We start from the raw sequence: 19,427 nt of genomic DNA, 5'->3' as shown, positions 1-19,427 counted from the left end.
GTAATCTTGGTTGTAGGTTTTTCTCCTTCATCACTTTAAGTATATCCTGCCACTCCCTTCTGGCTTGCAGAGTTTCTGCTGAAAGATCAGATGTTAACCTTATGGGGATTCCCTTGTGTGTTATTTGCTGTTTTTCCCTTGCTGCCTTTAATATGTTTTCCTTATATTTAATTTTTGACAGTTTGATTAATATGTGTCTTGGCGTGTTCCTCCTTGGGTTTATCCTGTATGGGACTCTCTGTGCTTCCAGGACTTGATTAACTATTTCCTTTCCCATATTAGGGAAGTTTTCAACTATAATCTCTTCAAAAATTTTCTCAGTCCCTTTCTTTTTCTCTTCTTCTTCTGGTACCCCTATAATTCGAATGTTGGCACGTTTAATGTTGTCCCAGAGGTCCCTGAGACTGTCCTCAGTTCTTTTCATTCTTTTTTCTTTATCCTGCTCTGTAGTAGTTATTTCCACCATTTTATCTTCCAGGTCACTTATCCTTTCTTCTGCCTCAGTTATTCTACTATTGATCCCATCTAGAGTATTTTTGATTTCATTTATTGTGTTTTTCATCATTGCTTGGTTCCTCTTTAGTTCTTCTACATCCTTGTTAAATGTTTCTTGCATTTTGTCTATTCTATTTCCAAGATTTTGGATCATCCTTACTATCATTATTCTGAATTCTTTTTCAGGTAGACTACCTATTTCCTCTTCATTTGTTAAGTCCAGTGTGTTTTGACCCTGCTCCTTCATCTGCTGTGTGTTTTTCTGTCGTCTCATTTTGCCTATCTTACTGTGCTTGGGGTCTCCTTTTCACAGGCTGCAGGTTCGTAGTTCCTATTGGAACTTTTATGTAAAGATCAAGTAAGCCTTTTCATCCATGAATATTGTGTAAGGTGCAATTGGTGAGATTTTGACATTCTTTTTTGCTTTAAGTAGTGTTTTATAATTGTTTCCATGAAGTCCTTTCCCATCGTTTATAAGATATAGATATTTTATCCACATAATGTCAGACTCTTAATTTATTCTGATGGTTTGGTTGAAATTCTTTTGAGTCCCATGTTGACAATCCTATCATTTACAAATAAGCCAGCATAAATTGCCAACATCCTTGTATTGGTCCAGACTTTCATTGGAATGCTTCTCAAGTCTCACTATAAATTATGTTTGCTTTTTGTTTTTGATAGATATCCTATCAAACTTCTATCTCTCTACCTTGCTCAGATTTTTATTATGAAAGGATATTAAATTTTATGAATAATTTTTCTGCATCTGTTGGGATAATTATGTGTTTTTATTTTAATATGAAAATGTGGTTTATTGCATCAATTAACTGTCCAGTGTTGAATCATCCTTGCATTTCTGGATGAACTCTGCTTAATTTTGATTTTTTTAAAAAAATACAATGCTGAAATCTAATATTTTAAGATCTTTGCATATATGTTCCTAATTGGCCTATAATTTTCTTTCTTTGTATTATACCTTTCTGGTTTGGTATCAGAGTTTTGTAGCTACAGAAATTTTTCTATTGAGTCTAATTTTTATTCCTTTACAGACTATGTTCTCCTTAGCAGCCTTTAAGATTTTCCCTGATACCTTGGTCCTCTACAGCTTTCTTAGGCTCTATCTAGGTTCAAATATTCAGATATACATATGTACGTGTATATGTTTTCCTTATGCTCAGCAGCTACAGTGTTCATGCTCAGTACCCACAGTGTTGAATCCGAGGATTCACGTCTGTCTTTAATTCAGGAAAACTCTCACGAATCCTGTCTTTAAATATTGTTTGAGCACTATTCTTTCCCATCTCTTCTTCTGGAACTACTATTAAATATATCAGGAATAGTTCTGCTCCAAGTAACAATATCTGACTTTCTGTGCTTTCAACTATAGAGGCATTTATTGTTTAGTTGACAAGAAGTCTAGAGATCTGCTAACTCACCATTGTCATCAAGGGACCTACATTTTTCTTGGCTTCCTTTTTCTGTCAGCTTTCTGACATTTTCAGTCATCTCTGTCTTACTCTTGCTCCTTCTAAAGGAATCTTTTTTTTTTTTTTTCCCCAGCAGTTATACTTTGTTGGGCTTCAGTGTATTTTTCATTATATTATTTTTGGTGGGATTCAGAGATACTTGAATCTGACTTGATCGCTTCTGCCCATCCTCTTTTCATTTCTCTGACCCCAATTACATATATGCTCTACATTTCACTATACACTCTGTATCTTACACTCTTTTCTGTATGTATCCTTTTGTTACTCGTGCTTCATTCTGGGTATTTTCTTCTGAACTCTTCTAGTTCACCGGTATTTTTCTTTCAGTGTGTCTAATCTGATAGTAAACGAATCAGTCATTGAGTTCGTAGTTTCAAGTATTTTATTTTTTTAGTTTTAGAATTTCCATTTGGTCCTGCTTTATAGTTTCTATTCTCTGCTGAAAATCTCAATCTTGCCTTTTTTGCCTTGAATATGTATAGCATAGTTGTTTAGGTCTCCGCCTGATAACTCCATTATCTGGATCCATACGGATCATTTTATATTGGCTAATGTCACTCATTTTTTTATGAGTTACACTTTACACATAACGTGTAGTTTTGTCATCATAGAGGCTCAATTATTTTTCAGTGAGAGCTGGGCATTGTATATAGATAATTTAAGGCGATTTGAGGCCTAGGATGGTCTCTTCCTCCAGAGAGTTTTACTTTTGACAGGCACCTTGGGCCACTAGCAATCTAAGATCATTTTAATAATTTCAAATTTGAGCTAACTTGAAATTGTGGTTTTCAGTTTCTGCCAGGGCTAGTCTATTTCTTGTTAACCTATTCCCCCTTACTCCTAGCATGTGGCTGTTTAAAGTCCCAGTCTGAAGTGTGGGCATTTATCTTGTCCCTCTTTTGGGGCTTCTGAGCTCTAGTTTTTGTCTCCTTAGCCCAGAGAGTCTATTAAAAGCTCTACTCAACTTCTCATCCTGTCAGCCATCTCTTCTGGAATTGGCCCTCTTCCCTTGAGAAACATCTAAAATGGGCTCTCTAGGTTTTCTCTTACTCCTGGATCTTGACTCTGATTCCTCAGTGTCTTGTCCTCTCATGCTTTAAACAGATAATTTTATGTTTTTTCTAGCTTTTCTAATTGTTTTCTGTGAAAGAGTTGGTCTGATTACCTAGAATACCATTACTTGAAGTAGAATTCCGCAAGTTTTATATTTCTACTCTGTTCCTTAGTGTACAACAACTAATTTTCTTTTTGCCTCATAGTTACAAGATGCCTTGTGGCTGTGGGCATTGTGTATAAGATTTCTAATGAAATTTTTTTCATTTTTACATGTGTTTTTTTTTCAATTTTTATTTCACAGATGTTATTGCTACATTTATCTCTGACTTTCTAAAAATCAATTCATTCAATTCATATTATTCTTGTTCTGCTTATCTCTTTGACCATTTTAAACATATTTAGAATCTTTGATGAGCTATTATATAAAATTAGTTTTTCCTTGAATGACTTTTCATTCTTATTGTTGATTTTTGTTAGTTTGGTCTCTTTGTGTTTTTTTTTTCTTCTTGTGTGTAGTATTTTTGATATGTCCATTTTGAGTGGGAATTTTGGGGTTCTGTTGTCTCACTTTTCCTTCTACATTCAGCTCTGTCTATCTGGTAGGCTTCCTGTTGCTTGTACCTCCCTCTCAGCATCCACTCTCCATGTAAGAATCTGGTATAAAGTGGGTTAGATTAAGGATATCACAGATTAAGTCATTGAGTCAGTTGTTAACTTGTTTCATTTCCTGAGTTTGAGGCTTTATCAGAGTCTTCCCCCATTCTTAGTTTTGTAACTTTCTAAAAATCCTAAAGTGTTGTCAGCAAATTTTATGATCTCTTTTACCACTGTCAGCACATTTTTATGAGGCAAGGTGGCACTTCCCAGTCCCCAGCCTCAAGCAATGAACTAGTTTCATTTGAGTGGAGCACTTACCCTCAGAGCTGCTTCATCCAAACCTGAATATACTACACTATTTGGTAGTCTACTGACCCTTTTTAAAGTTTTGTTCCTTTTTTTATGATGTAATACAATCTGAGGTAAACAACTTCGCTCATGATTTATGCTTGCCAAAACCTTTAGATCAAACCTTTAGATGCATACTTCCAGTTTATACTTCCAGTTCATACTTCCAGTTTATACTTCCAGTTTAACTGGAAGTATAGAGGATAGGGAATAGTTAAACAACATTTGGGGGAAACACAAATCCAGAATGTGGGACACTCTAGAAGAAATTGACTGGACTCTTCAAAAAGTCCAGGACATTATTGTTCTGTTTAGATGAGAATAGGGATACAACCAACCAAATGCAATATGTGAGACTTAATTGAATTTTTGTTTCAGAAAAACCTGAAAAGACATTTTGACTTTTACAACTCAATGATAAAAAGACAAATACCCTAATTTTTTAAATGGGCAAAGTATGTGAATAGACATTTCTCCAAGGAAGATCTACAACTGGCCAATAAACCCATGAAAATATACTCAATATCATTAACCATTAGGGAAATATAAATCAAACCCACAGTGACATACCATTTCACACCCACTAGGGTGGCTATAGTAAAGAAGACAGATAATAACAAGTGTTGGCAAAATGTAGAGAAATTGAAACCCTTATGCACTGCTGGTGGGAACGTAAAATTGTACAGTTGCTTTGGAAAACAATTTGGCAGTTCTTCAAAAGGTTAAACACAGAGTTACGATATGACCCAGCAGTATCACCCCCAAGAAACATGAAAACATATGTTCACACAAAAACTTGTACATAAATGTTCATAGAAGCATTAGTCATAATACCCCAAAAGTGGAAACAACCCAAATGTTTATCAACTGATATATGGATAAATATAATATAGTAATAAAAAAGAATGAGGTACTGATACATGCTACAACATAGATGATCCTTCAAAACATTAAGTGAAAGAAGCCAGTCACAATATACTACATATTGTAAGTTTCATTTAGAGTAGATCCTCATTTTTTGCAGATTCAGTATTTGCAAACTCTCCTACTCGATGAAATTTATTTGTAACGCTAAAATCAGTACTTGAGGCATTTTCATGATCTTTTCAGACACACATAGAGCAGTGAAAGATCTGAGTCATCTCTCAGCTAAGATTGAACAAAAAGCAACATTCTGGCTTCTTGTTTCAGCTCTCATACTGTAAACAGGTGTCCTTTTCAAAATCAATTAAGTGCCAGCCACGTTTTTCACATTTTTGTTTATGATTTCACTGTCTTTAAATGGCCCCTAAGCATAGTGCTGAAGTGTTCCTAGAAGGCCTTATGGAGAAAATATTAGCATTAGATAAACTTTGTTCAGACATGAGTTGTGGTGCTTTTGGCCATGAATTCATTGTTAATGAGTCAACAATGTAATTAGATAAAGTATCTTTAAACGGAAACATACATAAAAAAGTATATGTATTGATCAGTAGATGAAAATATTGTGACCAGAGGCTTGAAGGAACCTAACCCTTTGTTTCCTCCAGGAGCAGTGATTCAGTATTTGCTGATTCATTGTTTGCAGGTTTATAGAACATAACTATCGCAAATAACAAGAATCGATTATATAGGAAATGTCCACAGTAGGCAAACCTATAGAGACAGACAGTAGATTAGTGATTGCACAGGATTGGAGGAGAGTAAGAAATGGGGAGTGACTGCTAATAAATATGGGATTTCTATTTGGGATGATGAAAGTGTTCTGAAATTGCATATGGTGATAGTTGTACACCTCTGTGAATATATGGAAAACTGTTGCTTTTTACACTTTAAATGGGTGAATTTTATGGTATGTGAATTTTATCTCAATAAAGCTATTTAGACAAAGATATTTGAGATTAATGGATGTTTTGAATATCAGTTGGGTAATAGATGATATGGAATTACTAATTTTCAAAGATGGGAAAACAGTATTATGTTTTTGTATAAAATATCTTTATTCTTAGGAAATGCCTGCTGAGGTAGTTAGGAGTAATTTATTAGGTCTACAAGTTAATTTCAAATAGTTCAAGAAGTTTTAAAAGACTAGAGAGTGATAAAGAGAAAGCAAATGTGGCAAAATGATAGCAGTTGTTGAATCTAGATAGAAGGTATGTGGATATTCATTGTACTTTTCTTTCAAGTTATTTTTTTTTTCCTGTTTGAAACTTTTCAAGATGAAAAATTGGGTGGGGGAGACTTTGCACATTCAGCAATGAGAATAAATCATTTGTTCTTCTAAGTCATAGGCTTCTTTAGTTCTTATTATGCTTGTTGTAACAGAAAGCAAGACTGTACATGCACACTGAATGCACTTGTGTATGCCGGAAACAGACCACATTAAAACCAAAGAAGAGGGAATTCCTTGGTGGTCCACTGGTTAGGACTTCTCACATTCACTGCCAAAGGCCTGGGTTGAGTCCCTGATTGGGGAACAAAAATTCCACAAGCTGAGCAGGGCAACCAAAATTTAAAAAAAAAAACACAAAGAAGAGTAAGAGGAAAGCTCTTTATTTTTTTATTACCAAATGTTTAAATGTAATTCCCTATAATTTTTTAAGTTACATATTCATCACAATTTATGAAACAATACAAAGATATATAAAGAAAAATCTGTATTAATAGTCTGTGTGATATATGTGTATTAAATATTTACTAATGAAAGACTCCAGTATAGTGTTTGTATCAGTACCTATTTATATGCTAAGCACTATAGTTAGGTGATGGAGAAACAAGGAAAGCTCCTGTGCCTTTGAGGAGCTCGCCGTTTACAGGAAGAGTCAGATGTATAAATAAATGTAAGATACTGTACAAAATATGGACAAAGAATTATAGGAAGGACTTTTGATGATGGCAGAATAAGTACTTTAGGAAAAAAAAAAACTATTGAGGACAAGTAGAAAGCTAAGCAGAATATAAAACATCTGCTGGAAGGCATTATAGGGCAAAAAAGAAAATAAAGATTTATGGAGCCCAGGTTCAGGAAAGTTAAAAATTCACAAAGGTGAGCATGGCCTTTGAAAGCACTTTTCCCATAGAAGCTTCTGCTGATTTCAGAAGAAGCAGCTTAGATAATGAAGCTAGTTGAGTAGAACTTTTGACAAACTCTTTTTTTTTTTTCACACACACACACACACACACACACACACTGTATTTTATTTTTACAAGAGATAAATAGACTGACACCAAGCATTGTAAATGGATGACCACAACAAAAGCAACAATGATTGCAATTACCAAACACGAAACACACTCATACTATGCCATAATATTGACATTCAGTCCAGTAATCCTCCACTGTAACAGCTCCTTTACTTTGCAGTGAAAATTGATTTCTATATTCTTTGCCTCTGAGTCCTTGTGGGATTTTTTTTTTTAATTCAAACAGAAAGTCACAAAAATTATAATCATCCTCATCAGTTCACTCAGCCCCATGTAATTAATTTTGTTTTTCATCTTGATCTTTTGTTAGCACTTTTATGAGTTCATCAGTTTTTCATTAGAGTTCTGAAAATGCGTATTCATTCAGTTCAGAAGTACAGTTACCAGAAACCTGTACTTGTCAGAGTCTTTCCTATGAATTCCTTGAAGATGAAACCCTTTTATAGGAACATATTTGCAAAAGCATCAGAGTACACCCAGAACTGTCTGTAATTGACAAAAGACTTAAAAATGACCACGGTTAAAGATTTGATGAAAGTTCATAATAGTGCAATTGACAAGGAAATTTAGTTTTTTCTGAGATGTACATTTTAAAGTAATAACTAGAATTATGACTTATAACATTATACCAGAACATATAAGATTTTTAGAAATTTCACGTAATGTCTAGAGAAACATTTATATTAACATATTTCCATACAGGTAACCCAATGAAAGTTTAGTATTAGTTGTTTTGTTTGTTTTTTTATACTGCAGGTTCTTATTAGTCATCAATTTTATACAGATCAGTATATATACATTGACAGACTCTTGAAGCATGTTTGGAGTTCAGACGTCTTCCAAGACGAGATACTGATAAATTACCCATACCTAGTGTTAGGTACATCTAGATATAAGGGTATAAAAGAAGTAGACAGGCCCTTATAGGAACAGAAGCCCAGCTTCAAATCATCAATTCCTGAAATTAAATTAGGGACATCATGAATTCATAGTAGCCTTAGCAGCCTGCCTGAACCAAATTAGAGAATAGTTCAGAAAACAATATCCAGATACATATTACTATATATAAAATAGATAAACAACAAGGACCTATTGTATAGCACAGGGAACTAATGTATAGCACAGAGAACTGTATTCAATATCTTGTAATAACCAAAAATAGAAAAGAATGTGAAAAAGAATACACATATTCAGTTTTATGTGTATGTGTGTGTGTGTGTGTGTGTGTGTGTGTGTGTGTATATATCTGAATCACTTTGCTGTACCCCTGCAACTAACACAACATTGTAAATCAACTACATTTCAATTAAAAAAAAAATGAAACAATATCCAGAATGAAACACATCTGGAGAAAGAGAACATCATCCAGAATCTCAAATTACTGCTACAGTAATAATTGCTGACGCACAGCAAAATCAAATAGCCATTCCCAGGAGGACATTATGTAACATAAATGGCAGCTAAGTTAACATCTGGAAAAACAAATTCATAGGGACTCTAGATATTGGAGTTAGCAAAGAGACTTTAAATTATCTTTAATATGTTGAGGGCAATAAAAGAGAAGATGAAGAATTTTGGCAGAGAATTGGAAACTATTAAAAGAGGAAAGGAATTTCTAGAACAAAAAATACGTAACCAAAATTGAGAACTCGTTAGGTTCAGAAACAGATTAGACACCATTACATAGAGAATTAGTGACTTAGAGCAGTACTACTCGAAGCGTGTTCTTTAGCTACTGAGAGTCTATGGGCTGGCTGCTATTTTTTGAACTATGTAGTAACAGTCCACAACAAAATAGGAAATTTGTATCAGAATGTAGAACAAATTGACCCTGAGCACACCATTTAGTTCAACTGGCATTTTCTTTTTTTTTTTTTTTTTAATTTTTATTGGAGTATAGTTGTTCACAATGTTGTATTAGTTTCAGGTGTACAGCAAATTGAATCAGTTATACATATAAATATATCCACTCTTTTTTAGATTCTTTTCCCATATAGGCTATTACAGAGTGCTGAATAGAGTTCCCTGTGCTGTACAGTAGGGTCCTTATTAGTTATCTATTTTATATATAGTAGTGTGTATATGTTAATCCCAATCTTCCAATTTATCCCTCCACCACTCAAGTGGCATTTTCTTGATAGCAAAACTTTCTCTGTGAAGAAAGAATTTGTTGATTTACATTATAGTGCAAGCTCCTTATCTTGCGGATTGGCCCCTTGAGTAGCAGTGACCTAAAGAATAGTTGGAGGGATTCCCTGGTGGCACAGTGGTTAAGAATCCGCCTGCCAATGCAGGGGACACAGGTTTGAACCCTGGTCCGGGAAGATGCCACATGCTGCGGAGCAACTAAGCCCATGCGCCACAACTACTGAGCCTGCTCTCCAGAGCCCGCGATCCACAACTACTGAACCCACGAGCCACAACTACTGAAGCCTGCGTGCCTAGAGCCCGTGCTCCGCAACAAGAGAAGCCACCGCAATGAGAAGCCCGTGCACTGCAATGAGGAGTAGCCCCCGCTCGCAGCAACTAGAGAAAGCCTGCGTGCAGCAACGAAGACCCAACGCAGACAAAAATTAATAAATAAAATAAAAATAAAAAAAAAAATAGTTGGGAAGAAAATATCTAGAAGGAAGTACAAAGAGACAAAAGGACAGGAAAATACAGAAAGGAAGGGAAGAGATTTAGAGGATGAAGCAAGGTATATTTTACAGATAGAAAAGATAAATAGTCCTTTAACACTTGAAGCAGTGCTTCTCAAAATATTTGTGATGATGACTAATACTTTTTATAAAATGCAGTAAAAATATCATAGCAGTGTCAAATTACTTAAACACAATCTCGTTTTCTGTACTTTTCTTATTATAGATTGGTATAAAATGGTTCATAAAATAGCACTGGTCCACAGACCACATTTTAAGTAGCATGATACTAAAGAAATTAAATTCATAATGAAAATTCTTCCCAGTAGGAGAATTCCAAGCCCATATGATTCACTGGTAAACTCTAGAAACCTTTAAGGAAGAAATAATTAACTTTTCTAGAATATAGAAAAGAATGAAATACTCCCCCAACTCTTTTTAAGAGGCTAGTTCAACCTTCATGTCCAAACCTGACAAAGACGTTTACAATAAAAGCACATTAGGGGGCTTCCCTGGTGGCGCAGTGGTTGAGAATCTGCCTGCCAATGCAGGGGACACAGGTTCGAGCCCTGGTCTGGGAAGATCCCACATGCTGCGGAGCAACTAAGCCCGTGAGCCACAATTACTGAGCCTGCGCGTCTGGAGCCTGTGCCCCGCAACAAGAGAGGCCGCGACAGTGAGAGGCCCGCGCACCACGATGAAGAGTGGCCCCTGCTTGCTGCAACTAGAGAAAGACCTTGCACAGAAACGAAGACCCAACACAGCCCAAAATAAGTAAATTAATTAATTAATTAAAAAAAACATATTAGGACAGTCTCATTCATGAACATAGATATAAAAAAATCTTCAATAAAATATTGACAAACCAAATTCAGAAATATATTGTGGCTTACTTGATTCTACTTCAGGAATGCAGGTTGGTTTTAACATTTGAAAATTAATCTAATTCATCAAAGACAAAGGAAAATATTCATATAATCTTGATAGGTGGTAAGGAATCATTTGATAAAATTCAGCATTCATTCGTGGTAAAAAAATTTTATCAAAAAGAAATAGAAAAGGAACTACTAAATCTACAACAAACATAATTATTGGTGACGTCTTGAAAATTTTCCCTTTGAGATTAGGAATGAGATTAGGATACCTTCTATCATCCCTTCTATTCAAGATTGTACCGCAGGTCCTAGATGCAATACCTTAATAATCAAAGCTGTAAGAATTGAAAAAAGGAAGAAACAACCTATTGTTATTCACATACAATATGACTGCAAATCCTTAAGATTCTAGAAAATACAAAAGAAGAATCCAAAATAAAGTTGCTAGATATAAGGACCATATTTTTTTTAATCAATTATTTCTATATAACAGCAAAAAAGTGAAATTTTAGAAAGACACCGTTTACAATAGCATCAAAACAATCAAATATATAGAAATAAATCTAAAGAAAGACCTCCACACAGTAAACTATAAAACATTGAGACTCAGTGGTTATTTTATTTATTTTTTAATTAATTAATTTATTTATTTTTGGCTGTGTTGGGTCTTGATTGCTGTGCATAGGCTTTCTCTAGTTGCGTGAGCAGGGGCTACTCTTTGTTGCGGTGTGCACGCAGGCTTCTCACTGAGGTGGCTTCTCGTTACAGAGCATAGGCTCTAGGTACACGGGCTTCAGTAGTTGTGGTGCATGGGCTCAGTAGTTGTGGCTTGCGGCCTCTAGAGCGCAGGCTCAGTAGTTGTGGCTCACAGGCTTAGTTGCTCTGTGGCATGCGGGATCTTCCCGAACCAGGGCACGAACCCCTGTCCCCTGCATTGGCAGGTGGATTCTTAACCACTGCACCACCAGGGAAGTCCCTCAGTGGTTATTTTAAAAAACTATTATTAAGAAAAATCTTTAAAAGACATAAGTAAATGGAGGATGTTATATTGAGTTGAAACTCTCAATATAATGGAGATGTTGACCACCTCAAATTAATCTACGAATTTAATGTAATCCCAAACCAGAATCTCAATAGGGCTTTTGTGGGGAGAACAGTGTAGAACTTCAAACTCTGATTCTAAAATATATATGGATATTCAAAGGGTCAAATAGCCAAGACACTCTTGAAGATGAAAAATAGTGTAGGAAGATTTGTCTTATTGGATATTAAGACCTATTATAAAACTACAGTAATTAAGATAGTGCCATTTAGGTGTAAGGATGGACAGATATCGAGTTGTAACTAACCCTGAGGAAATGGACATGTGTCTTAAAAGGAAACCACAGATTGAAGATACTACTAATAATGCAGCATAAGTAAACAAGAATATAGAGTTCAGTTAGCTCTTTTGTCTTAACACAGATTCTAAGCATCTGGATATTAGAGACTATTCCTTACTCTTAAGACATCTTTAGTAGGATCTGTCATAACACTAGGTATATACAAAGTGTTTAATAGTTACTTTGAATGGATTTATTGTGTGCTTAAGTTACAACTTTGAATCCTTTTTGGTTTTAGATCTGCTGATTTGGGTCCTACTTTATTGACAAGACCTGGACAACCAACACTTACCAGAGTGCCACCGCCTATTCTTCCAAGGCCATCTCAGCAGACAGGAAGTAGTAATGTGAACACTTTCAGACCTGCTTACAGTTCATTTTCTTCTGGATATGGTGCCTATGGAAATTCATTTTATGGAAGCTATAGCCCTTATAGTTATGGGTATAATGGGTTGGGCTATAACCGCCTTCGTATAGATGATCTTCCACCTAGTAGATTTGTTCAGCAAGCTGAAGAAAGCAGCAGAGGTGCATTTCAGTCCATTGAAAGTATTGTGCATGCATTTGCCTCTGTCAGCATGATGATGGATGCTACCTTTTCAGCTGTCTATAACAGTTTCAGGGCTGTATTGGATGTAGCAAACCACTTTTCCCGATTAAAAATACACTTCACAAAGGTTTTTTCAGCTTTTGCATTAGTTAGGACTATAAGGTATCTTTACAGACGGTTACAATGGATGATAGGTTTAAGAAGAGACTCTGAGAATGAGGACCTATGGGCAGAAAGTGAAGGAACTGTCGCTTGCCTTGGTGCTGAGGACAGAGCAACTAACTCAGCAAAATCTTGGCCAATATTCTTGTTCTTTGCTGTTATCCTTGGTGGTCCTTACCTCATCTGGAAACTGCTATCTACTCACAGTGACGAAGTAACAGGTAAGAGTAATAGAATGGGTTCAAAAACCATATAACAATCTCAAATTTCAAGAATAGATTAAATTAGCTTTCTTTATTCATTTGTATTTAATATTTTGATCCAGTTATATTTTCAGTTAAGAACTTCAAAACTGGAAGAGGAACATGTAGCAAAAACAGGCTTGTTGATTTATTCTTTGTTAGTTCAGTTTAACAGCACACATTACTTAACTGCTGTTCACAAGTCACTGAACTTGATGCTGTGGAAGATACAAAGATAACATAGGGCATAATCCCTTTATCTTTCTAAAACTTACTGGGCGAGAGGTGGGCGAGACACATAAATAGGTAATTGTAATGAGGCATAAAGAGTGTAAATAGTACGACACTTGGGGAGAAACATAAGACTTATTGAGCTTTTTTTAAAATTATTTTTATGAATTTTATTTTAATTATTTTTTTATACAGCAGGTTCTTATTACTCATCCGTTTTATACACATCAGTGTATACATGTCAATCCCAATCTCCCAATTCATCACACCCCACCCCCACCCCCACCCCCTGCTGCTTTACCCCCTTGGTGTCCATACGTCTGTTCTCTACATCTGTGACTCAATTTCTGCCCTGCAAACTGGTTCATCTGTACCATTTTTCTAGGTTCCACATATATGTGTTAATATACGATATTTGTTTTTCTCTTTCGGACATACTTCACTCTGAATGACAGTCTCTAGATTCATCCATGTCTCTACAGATGACCCAATTTCGTTCCTTTTTATGGCTGAGTAATATTCCATTGCATATATGTACCACATCTTCTTTATCCATTCATCCGTCGATGGGCATTTAGGTTGATTCCATGACCTGGCTATTGTAAATAGCACAGCAATGAACATTGGGGTGCATGTGTCTTTTTCTTTTTTTCTAATTAACTTATTATTTTTTAATAAATTTATTTATTTATTTATTATTTCGGCTGCATTGGGTCTTTGTTGCTACTCTACGTTGCACTGCATGGGCTTCTCACGGCAGTGCCTTCTCTTGTTGCGGAGCATGGGCTCTAGGCACACGGGCTTCAATAGTTGTGGCACGCTGCCTCAGTAGTTGCGGAGCCCAGGCTTAGTTGCTCCGCGGCATGTGGGATCTTCCCGGACTACGGCTCAAACCCATGTCCCCTGCATTGGCAGGCGGATTCTTAACCACTGCGCCACCAGGGAAGCCCTGCATGTGTCTTTTTGAATTATGGTTTTCTCCGGGTATATGCCCAGTAGTGGGATTGCTGGGTCATATGGTAATTCTATTTTTACTTTTTTAAAGGAACCTCCATACTGTTCTCCACAGTGGCTGTATCAATTTACATTCCCACCAACAGTGCAAGAGGGTTCCCTTTTCTCCACACCCTCTCCAGCATTTGTTGTTTGTAGATTTTCTGATGATGCCCATTCTAACTGGTGTGAGGTGATACCTCATTGTAGTTTTGATTTGCATTTCTCTAATAGTTAGTGAGGTTGAGCAGCTTTTCATGTGCCTCTTGGCCATCTGTATGTCCTCTTTGGAGAAATGTCTATTTAGGCCTTCTGCCCATTTTTTGATTAGGTTGTTTTTTTTTTTTTAATACTGAGTTGCATGAGCTGTTTATATATTTTGGAGATTAAACCTTTGTCCGTTGATTCGTTCGCAAATATTTTCTCCCATTCTGAGGGTTGTCTTTTCATCTTGTTTGTAGTTTCCTTTGCTTTGCAAAAGCTTTTAAGTTTCATTAGGTCCCATTTGTTTATTTTTGTTTTTATTTCCATTACTGTAGGAGGTATATTAAAAAAGATCTAGCTGTGATTTATGTCATAGAGTGTTCTTCCTGTGTTTTCCTCTAAGAGTTTTATAGTGTCTGGTCTTACATTTAGGTCTCTAATCCATTTTGAGTTTATTTTTCTGTATGGTGTTAGGGAGTATTCTAATTTCATTCTTTTACATGTAGCTGTCCAGTTTTCCCAGCACCACTTATTGAAGAGACTGTCTTTTCTCCATTGTATATCCTTGCCTCCTTTGTCATAGATTAGTTGACCATAGGTGCATGGCTTTATCTCTGGGCTTTCTATCCTGTTCCATTGATCTATATTTCTGTTTTTGTGCCAGTACCATATTGTCTTGATTACTGTAGCTTTGTAATTGTCTCCCTAGGTAGGTTTATTCCTAGGTATTTTATTCTTTTTGTTGCAGTGGTAAATGGGAGTGTTTCCTTAATTTCTCTTTCAGATTTTTCATCATTAGTGTATAAGAATGCAAGAGATTTCTGTGCATTAATTTTGTATCCTGCAACTTTACCAAATTCATTGATAAGCTCTAGTAGTTTTCTGGTGGCATCTTTAGGATTCTCTATTTATAGTATCATGTCATCTGCAAACAGTGAGAGTTTTACTTCTTCTTTTCCAATTTGTATTCCTTTTCTTTCTTTTTCTTCTCTGATTGCTCTGGCTAGGACTTCCAAAACTATGTTGAATAATAGTGGTGAGAGTGGGCATCCTTGTCTTGTTCCTGATCTTAGAGGAAATGCTTTCAGTTTTTCACCATTGAGAATGATGTTTGCTGTGGGTTTGTTGTATATGGCCTTTATTATGTTGAGGTAGGTTCCCTCTATGCCCACTTTCTGGAGAGTTTTTATCATAAATGGGTGTTGAATTTTGTCAGAAGCTTTTTCTGCATCTATTGAGATGATCATATGGTTTTTCTTCAATTTGTTAATATGGTGTATCACATTGATTGATTTGCATATATTGAAGAATCCTTGCATCCCTGGGATAAATCCCACTTGGTCATGGTGTATGATCCTTTTAATGTGTTGTTCGATTCTGTTTGCTAGTATTTTGTTGAGGATTTTTGCATCTATATTCATCAGTGATATTGGTCTGTAATTTTCTTTTTTTGTAGTATCTTTGTCTGATTTTGGTATCAGGGTGATGGTGGCCTCATAGAATGAGTTTGGGAGTGTTCCTTCCTCTGCAGTTTTTTGGAAGAGTTTGAGAAGGATGGGTGTTAGCTCTTCTCTAAATGTTTGATAGAATACACCTGTGAAGCCATCTGGTCCTGGACTTTTGTTTGTTGGAAGATTTTTAATCACAGTTTCAATTTCATTACTTGTGATTGGTCTGTCCATATTTTCTACTTCTTCCTGGTTCAGTCCTGGGAGGTTATACCTTTCTAAGAATTTGTCCATTTCTTCCAGGTTGTCCATTTTATTGGCATAGAGTTGCTGGTAGTAATCTCTTATAATCCTTTGTATTTCTGCAGTGTCAGTTGTGATTTCTCCTCTTTCATTTCTAATTTTATTTTATTTTATTATTATTATTTTTTTAATTATTTATTTATTTATTTATTTTTGGCTGTGTTGGGTCTTCGTTTCTGTGCGAGGGCTTTCTCTCGTTGCAGCGAGCAGGGGCCACTCTTCATCACGGTGCGCGGGGCTCTCACTGTCGCAGCCTCTCTTGTTGCAGAGCACAAGCTCCAGACGCGCAGGCTCAGTAATTGTGGCTCACGGGCCTAGTTGCTTCGCGGCATGTGGGATCTTCCCAGACCAGGGCTCGAACCCGTGTCCCCTGCATTGGCAGGCAGATTCTCAACCACTTCGCCACCAGGGAAGCCCAGTTCTAATTTTATTGATTTGAGTCCTCTCCCTCTTTTTCTTGATGAGTCTGGCTAATGGTTTATCAATTTCGTTTATCTTCTCAAAGAACCAGCTTTTAGTTTTATTGATCTTTGCTATTGTTTTCTTTGTTTCTATTTCATTTACTTCTGCTCTGATCTTTATGATTTCTTTCCTTCTGCTAACTTTGGGTTTTGTTTGTTCTTCTTTCTCTCGTTCCTTTAGGTGTAATGTTAGGTTGTTTATTTGAGATTTTTCTTGTTTCTTGAGGTAGACTTGTATAGCTATAAACTTCCCTCTTAGAACTGCTTTTGCTGCATCTGATAGGTTTTGGATTGTTGTGTTTTCATTGTCATTTGTCTCTAGGTATTTTTTGATTTCTTCAGTGATCTCTTGGTTATTTAGTAATGTATTGTTTAGCCTCCATGTGTTTCTGTTTTTTTACGTTTTTTTTCCCTGTAATTGATTTCTAATCTCATAGCGTTGTGGTCAGATAAGATGCTTGATATGATTTCAATTTTCTTAAATTTACTGAGGCTTGATTTGTGACCCAAGATGTGATCTATCCTGGAGAATGTTCCGTGTGCACTTGAGAAGAAAGTGTAATCTGCTGTTTTTGGATGGAATGTCCTATAAATATCAGTTAAATCTATCTGGTCTATTGTGTCATTTAAAGCTTGGGTTTCCTTATTAATTTTCTGTTTGGATGGTCTGTCCATTTGGTGTAAGTGAGGTGTTAAAGTCCCCCACTATTATTGTGTTACTGTCGATTTCCTCTTTTAGAGCTGTTAGCAGTTGCCTTATGTATTGAGGTGCTCCTATGTTGGATGCATATATATTTATAATTGTTATATCTTTTTCTTGGACTGATCCCTTGATCATTATGTAGTGTCCTTCCTTGTCTCTTGTAACATTCTTTATTTTAAAGTCTATTTTATCTGATATGAGTGTTGCTGCTCAAGCTTTCTTTTGATTTCCATTTGCATGGAGTATCTTTTTCCATCCCCTCACTTTCAGTCTGAATGTGTCCCTAGGTCTGAAGTGGGTCTCTTGTAGATAGCATATATATGGGTCTTGTTTTTGTATCCGTTCCGCAAGCCTGTGTCTTTTGGTTGGAGCATTTAATTCATTCACGTTTAAGGTAATTATCAATATGTATGTTCTTATTACCATTTTCTTAATTGTTTTGGGTTTGTTTTTGTAGGTCCTTTTCTTCTCTTGTGTTTCCCACTTAGAGAAGTTCCTTTAGCATTTGTTGTAGAGCTAGTTTGGTGGTGCTGAATTCTCTTAGCTTTTGCTTGTCTGTAAAGCTTTTGATTTCTCCATCGAATCTGAATGAGATCCTTGCCAGGTAGAGTAATCTTGGTTTTAGTTTCTTCCCTTTCATTACTTTAAGTATATCATGCCACTTCCTTCTGGCTTGTAGAGTTTCTGCTGAGAAATCAGCTGTTAACCTTATGGGAGTTCCCTTGTATGTTATTTGTCGTTTTTCCCTTGCTGCTTTCAATAATTTTTCTTTGTCTTTAATTTTTGCCAGTTTGATTACTATATGTCTCAGCGTGTTTCTCCTTGGGTTTATCCTGTATGGGACTCTCTGTGCTTCCTGGACTTGGGTGGCTATTTCCTTTCCCATGTTAGGGAAGTTTTCGATTATAATCTCTTCAAATATTTTCTCGGGTCCTTTCTCTCTCTCTTCTCCTTCTGGGACCCCTATAATGCTAATGTTGTTGTGTTTCATGTTGTCCCAGAGGTCTCTTAGGCTGTCTTCATTTCTTTTCATTCTTATTTCTTTATTCTGTTTCACAGCAGTGAATTCCACCATTCTGTCTTCCAGGTCACTTATCTGTTCGTCTGCCTCAGTTATTCTGCTGTTGATTCCTTCTGGTGTATTTTTCATTTCAGTTATTGTGTTGTTCATCTCTGTTTGTTTGTTCTTTGATTCTTCTAGGTATTTGTTAAACATTTCTTGCATCTTCTTGATCTTTGCCTCCATTCTTTTTCCGAGGTCCTGGATCATCTTCACTGTCGTTATTCTGAATTCTTTTTCTGGAAGGTTGCCTATCTCCACTTCACTTAGTTGTTTTTCTGGGGTTTTATCATGTTCCTTCATCTGGTACATAGCCCTCTGCCTTTTCATCTTGTGTGTCTTTCTGTGAATGTGGTTTTTGTTTCACAGGCTGCAGGACTGTAGTTCTTCTCCCTTCTTATTGAGCCTTTTTTATATACAAGACACTGTGCTAAGTATTTCGTGTATTTTACTCATTTAATTCTTACAACAATCCTAAGGAAATTATCCTCATTTTACAAGTGATAAAACTGAGGTTCAGAGAAGTCTCTTGCTCAAGGTCACATCTTTAATAAGCCAGAACCAGAAACAAAACCAGGCATATTTGACTGTTAAGCCTCTACTCTGTCAACTGGTACAGAGTATTATCTCAGTTCAGAAGTGAAGCTGACATTTTTTGACTATTTGTATCCAGAAAGAAGTAACATCTAAGTTAGATTTTCGAAAGATAGGTAACATTCCATCAGTTACATGGAAAAAAAAAAAGACTGAAGCAGATGGAGTAGTTTGAACAAAAATATATAGGTAGGAAATATGAGATTTGTTCATCAGCTGTCCTGTAGTATTGAATAGAAGGATATTAAGAAGTAAGGCTGAGAAATTAGATTGGAGCCTAATAATGGAAGATCTTAATTTCCATGACAAGACTTAATCTTCATTTAGTAAGGAAAGGATGGTTTTTTGGTTGTCTGCTTTTGTTTTTGTTTTCTAAAGCAGGCTTGTGACATACATATAAACAGTGCTGTAAAG

At 36.0% G+C, this 19,427-nt stretch overlaps 1 protein-coding gene across 1 annotated transcript in view; it reads left to right on the top strand.

Annotated features, from left to right (window-relative positions):
- PEX13 (peroxisomal biogenesis factor 13) overlaps window positions 1-19,427 on the top strand; it is a 42,557-nt gene that overhangs the window by 10,229 nt on the left and 12,901 nt on the right. Inside the window, exon 2 of the mRNA XM_007189697.3 lies at window positions 12,301-12,995. Coding sequence (XP_007189759.1) covers window positions 12,301-12,995 — 695 coding nt within the window. The remainder of the gene's footprint in view (window positions 1-12,300; window positions 12,996-19,427) is intronic.

The sequence above is a fragment of the Balaenoptera acutorostrata genome, chromosome 12 (genome assembly GCF_949987535.1).
Source record: "Balaenoptera acutorostrata chromosome 12, mBalAcu1.1, whole genome shotgun sequence".
NCBI lineage: Eukaryota > Metazoa > Chordata > Mammalia > Artiodactyla > Balaenopteridae > Balaenoptera > Balaenoptera acutorostrata.
The sequence above is the reverse complement of the archived record's forward strand: the minus strand, read 5'-3'. Positions and strand labels throughout refer to the sequence as shown.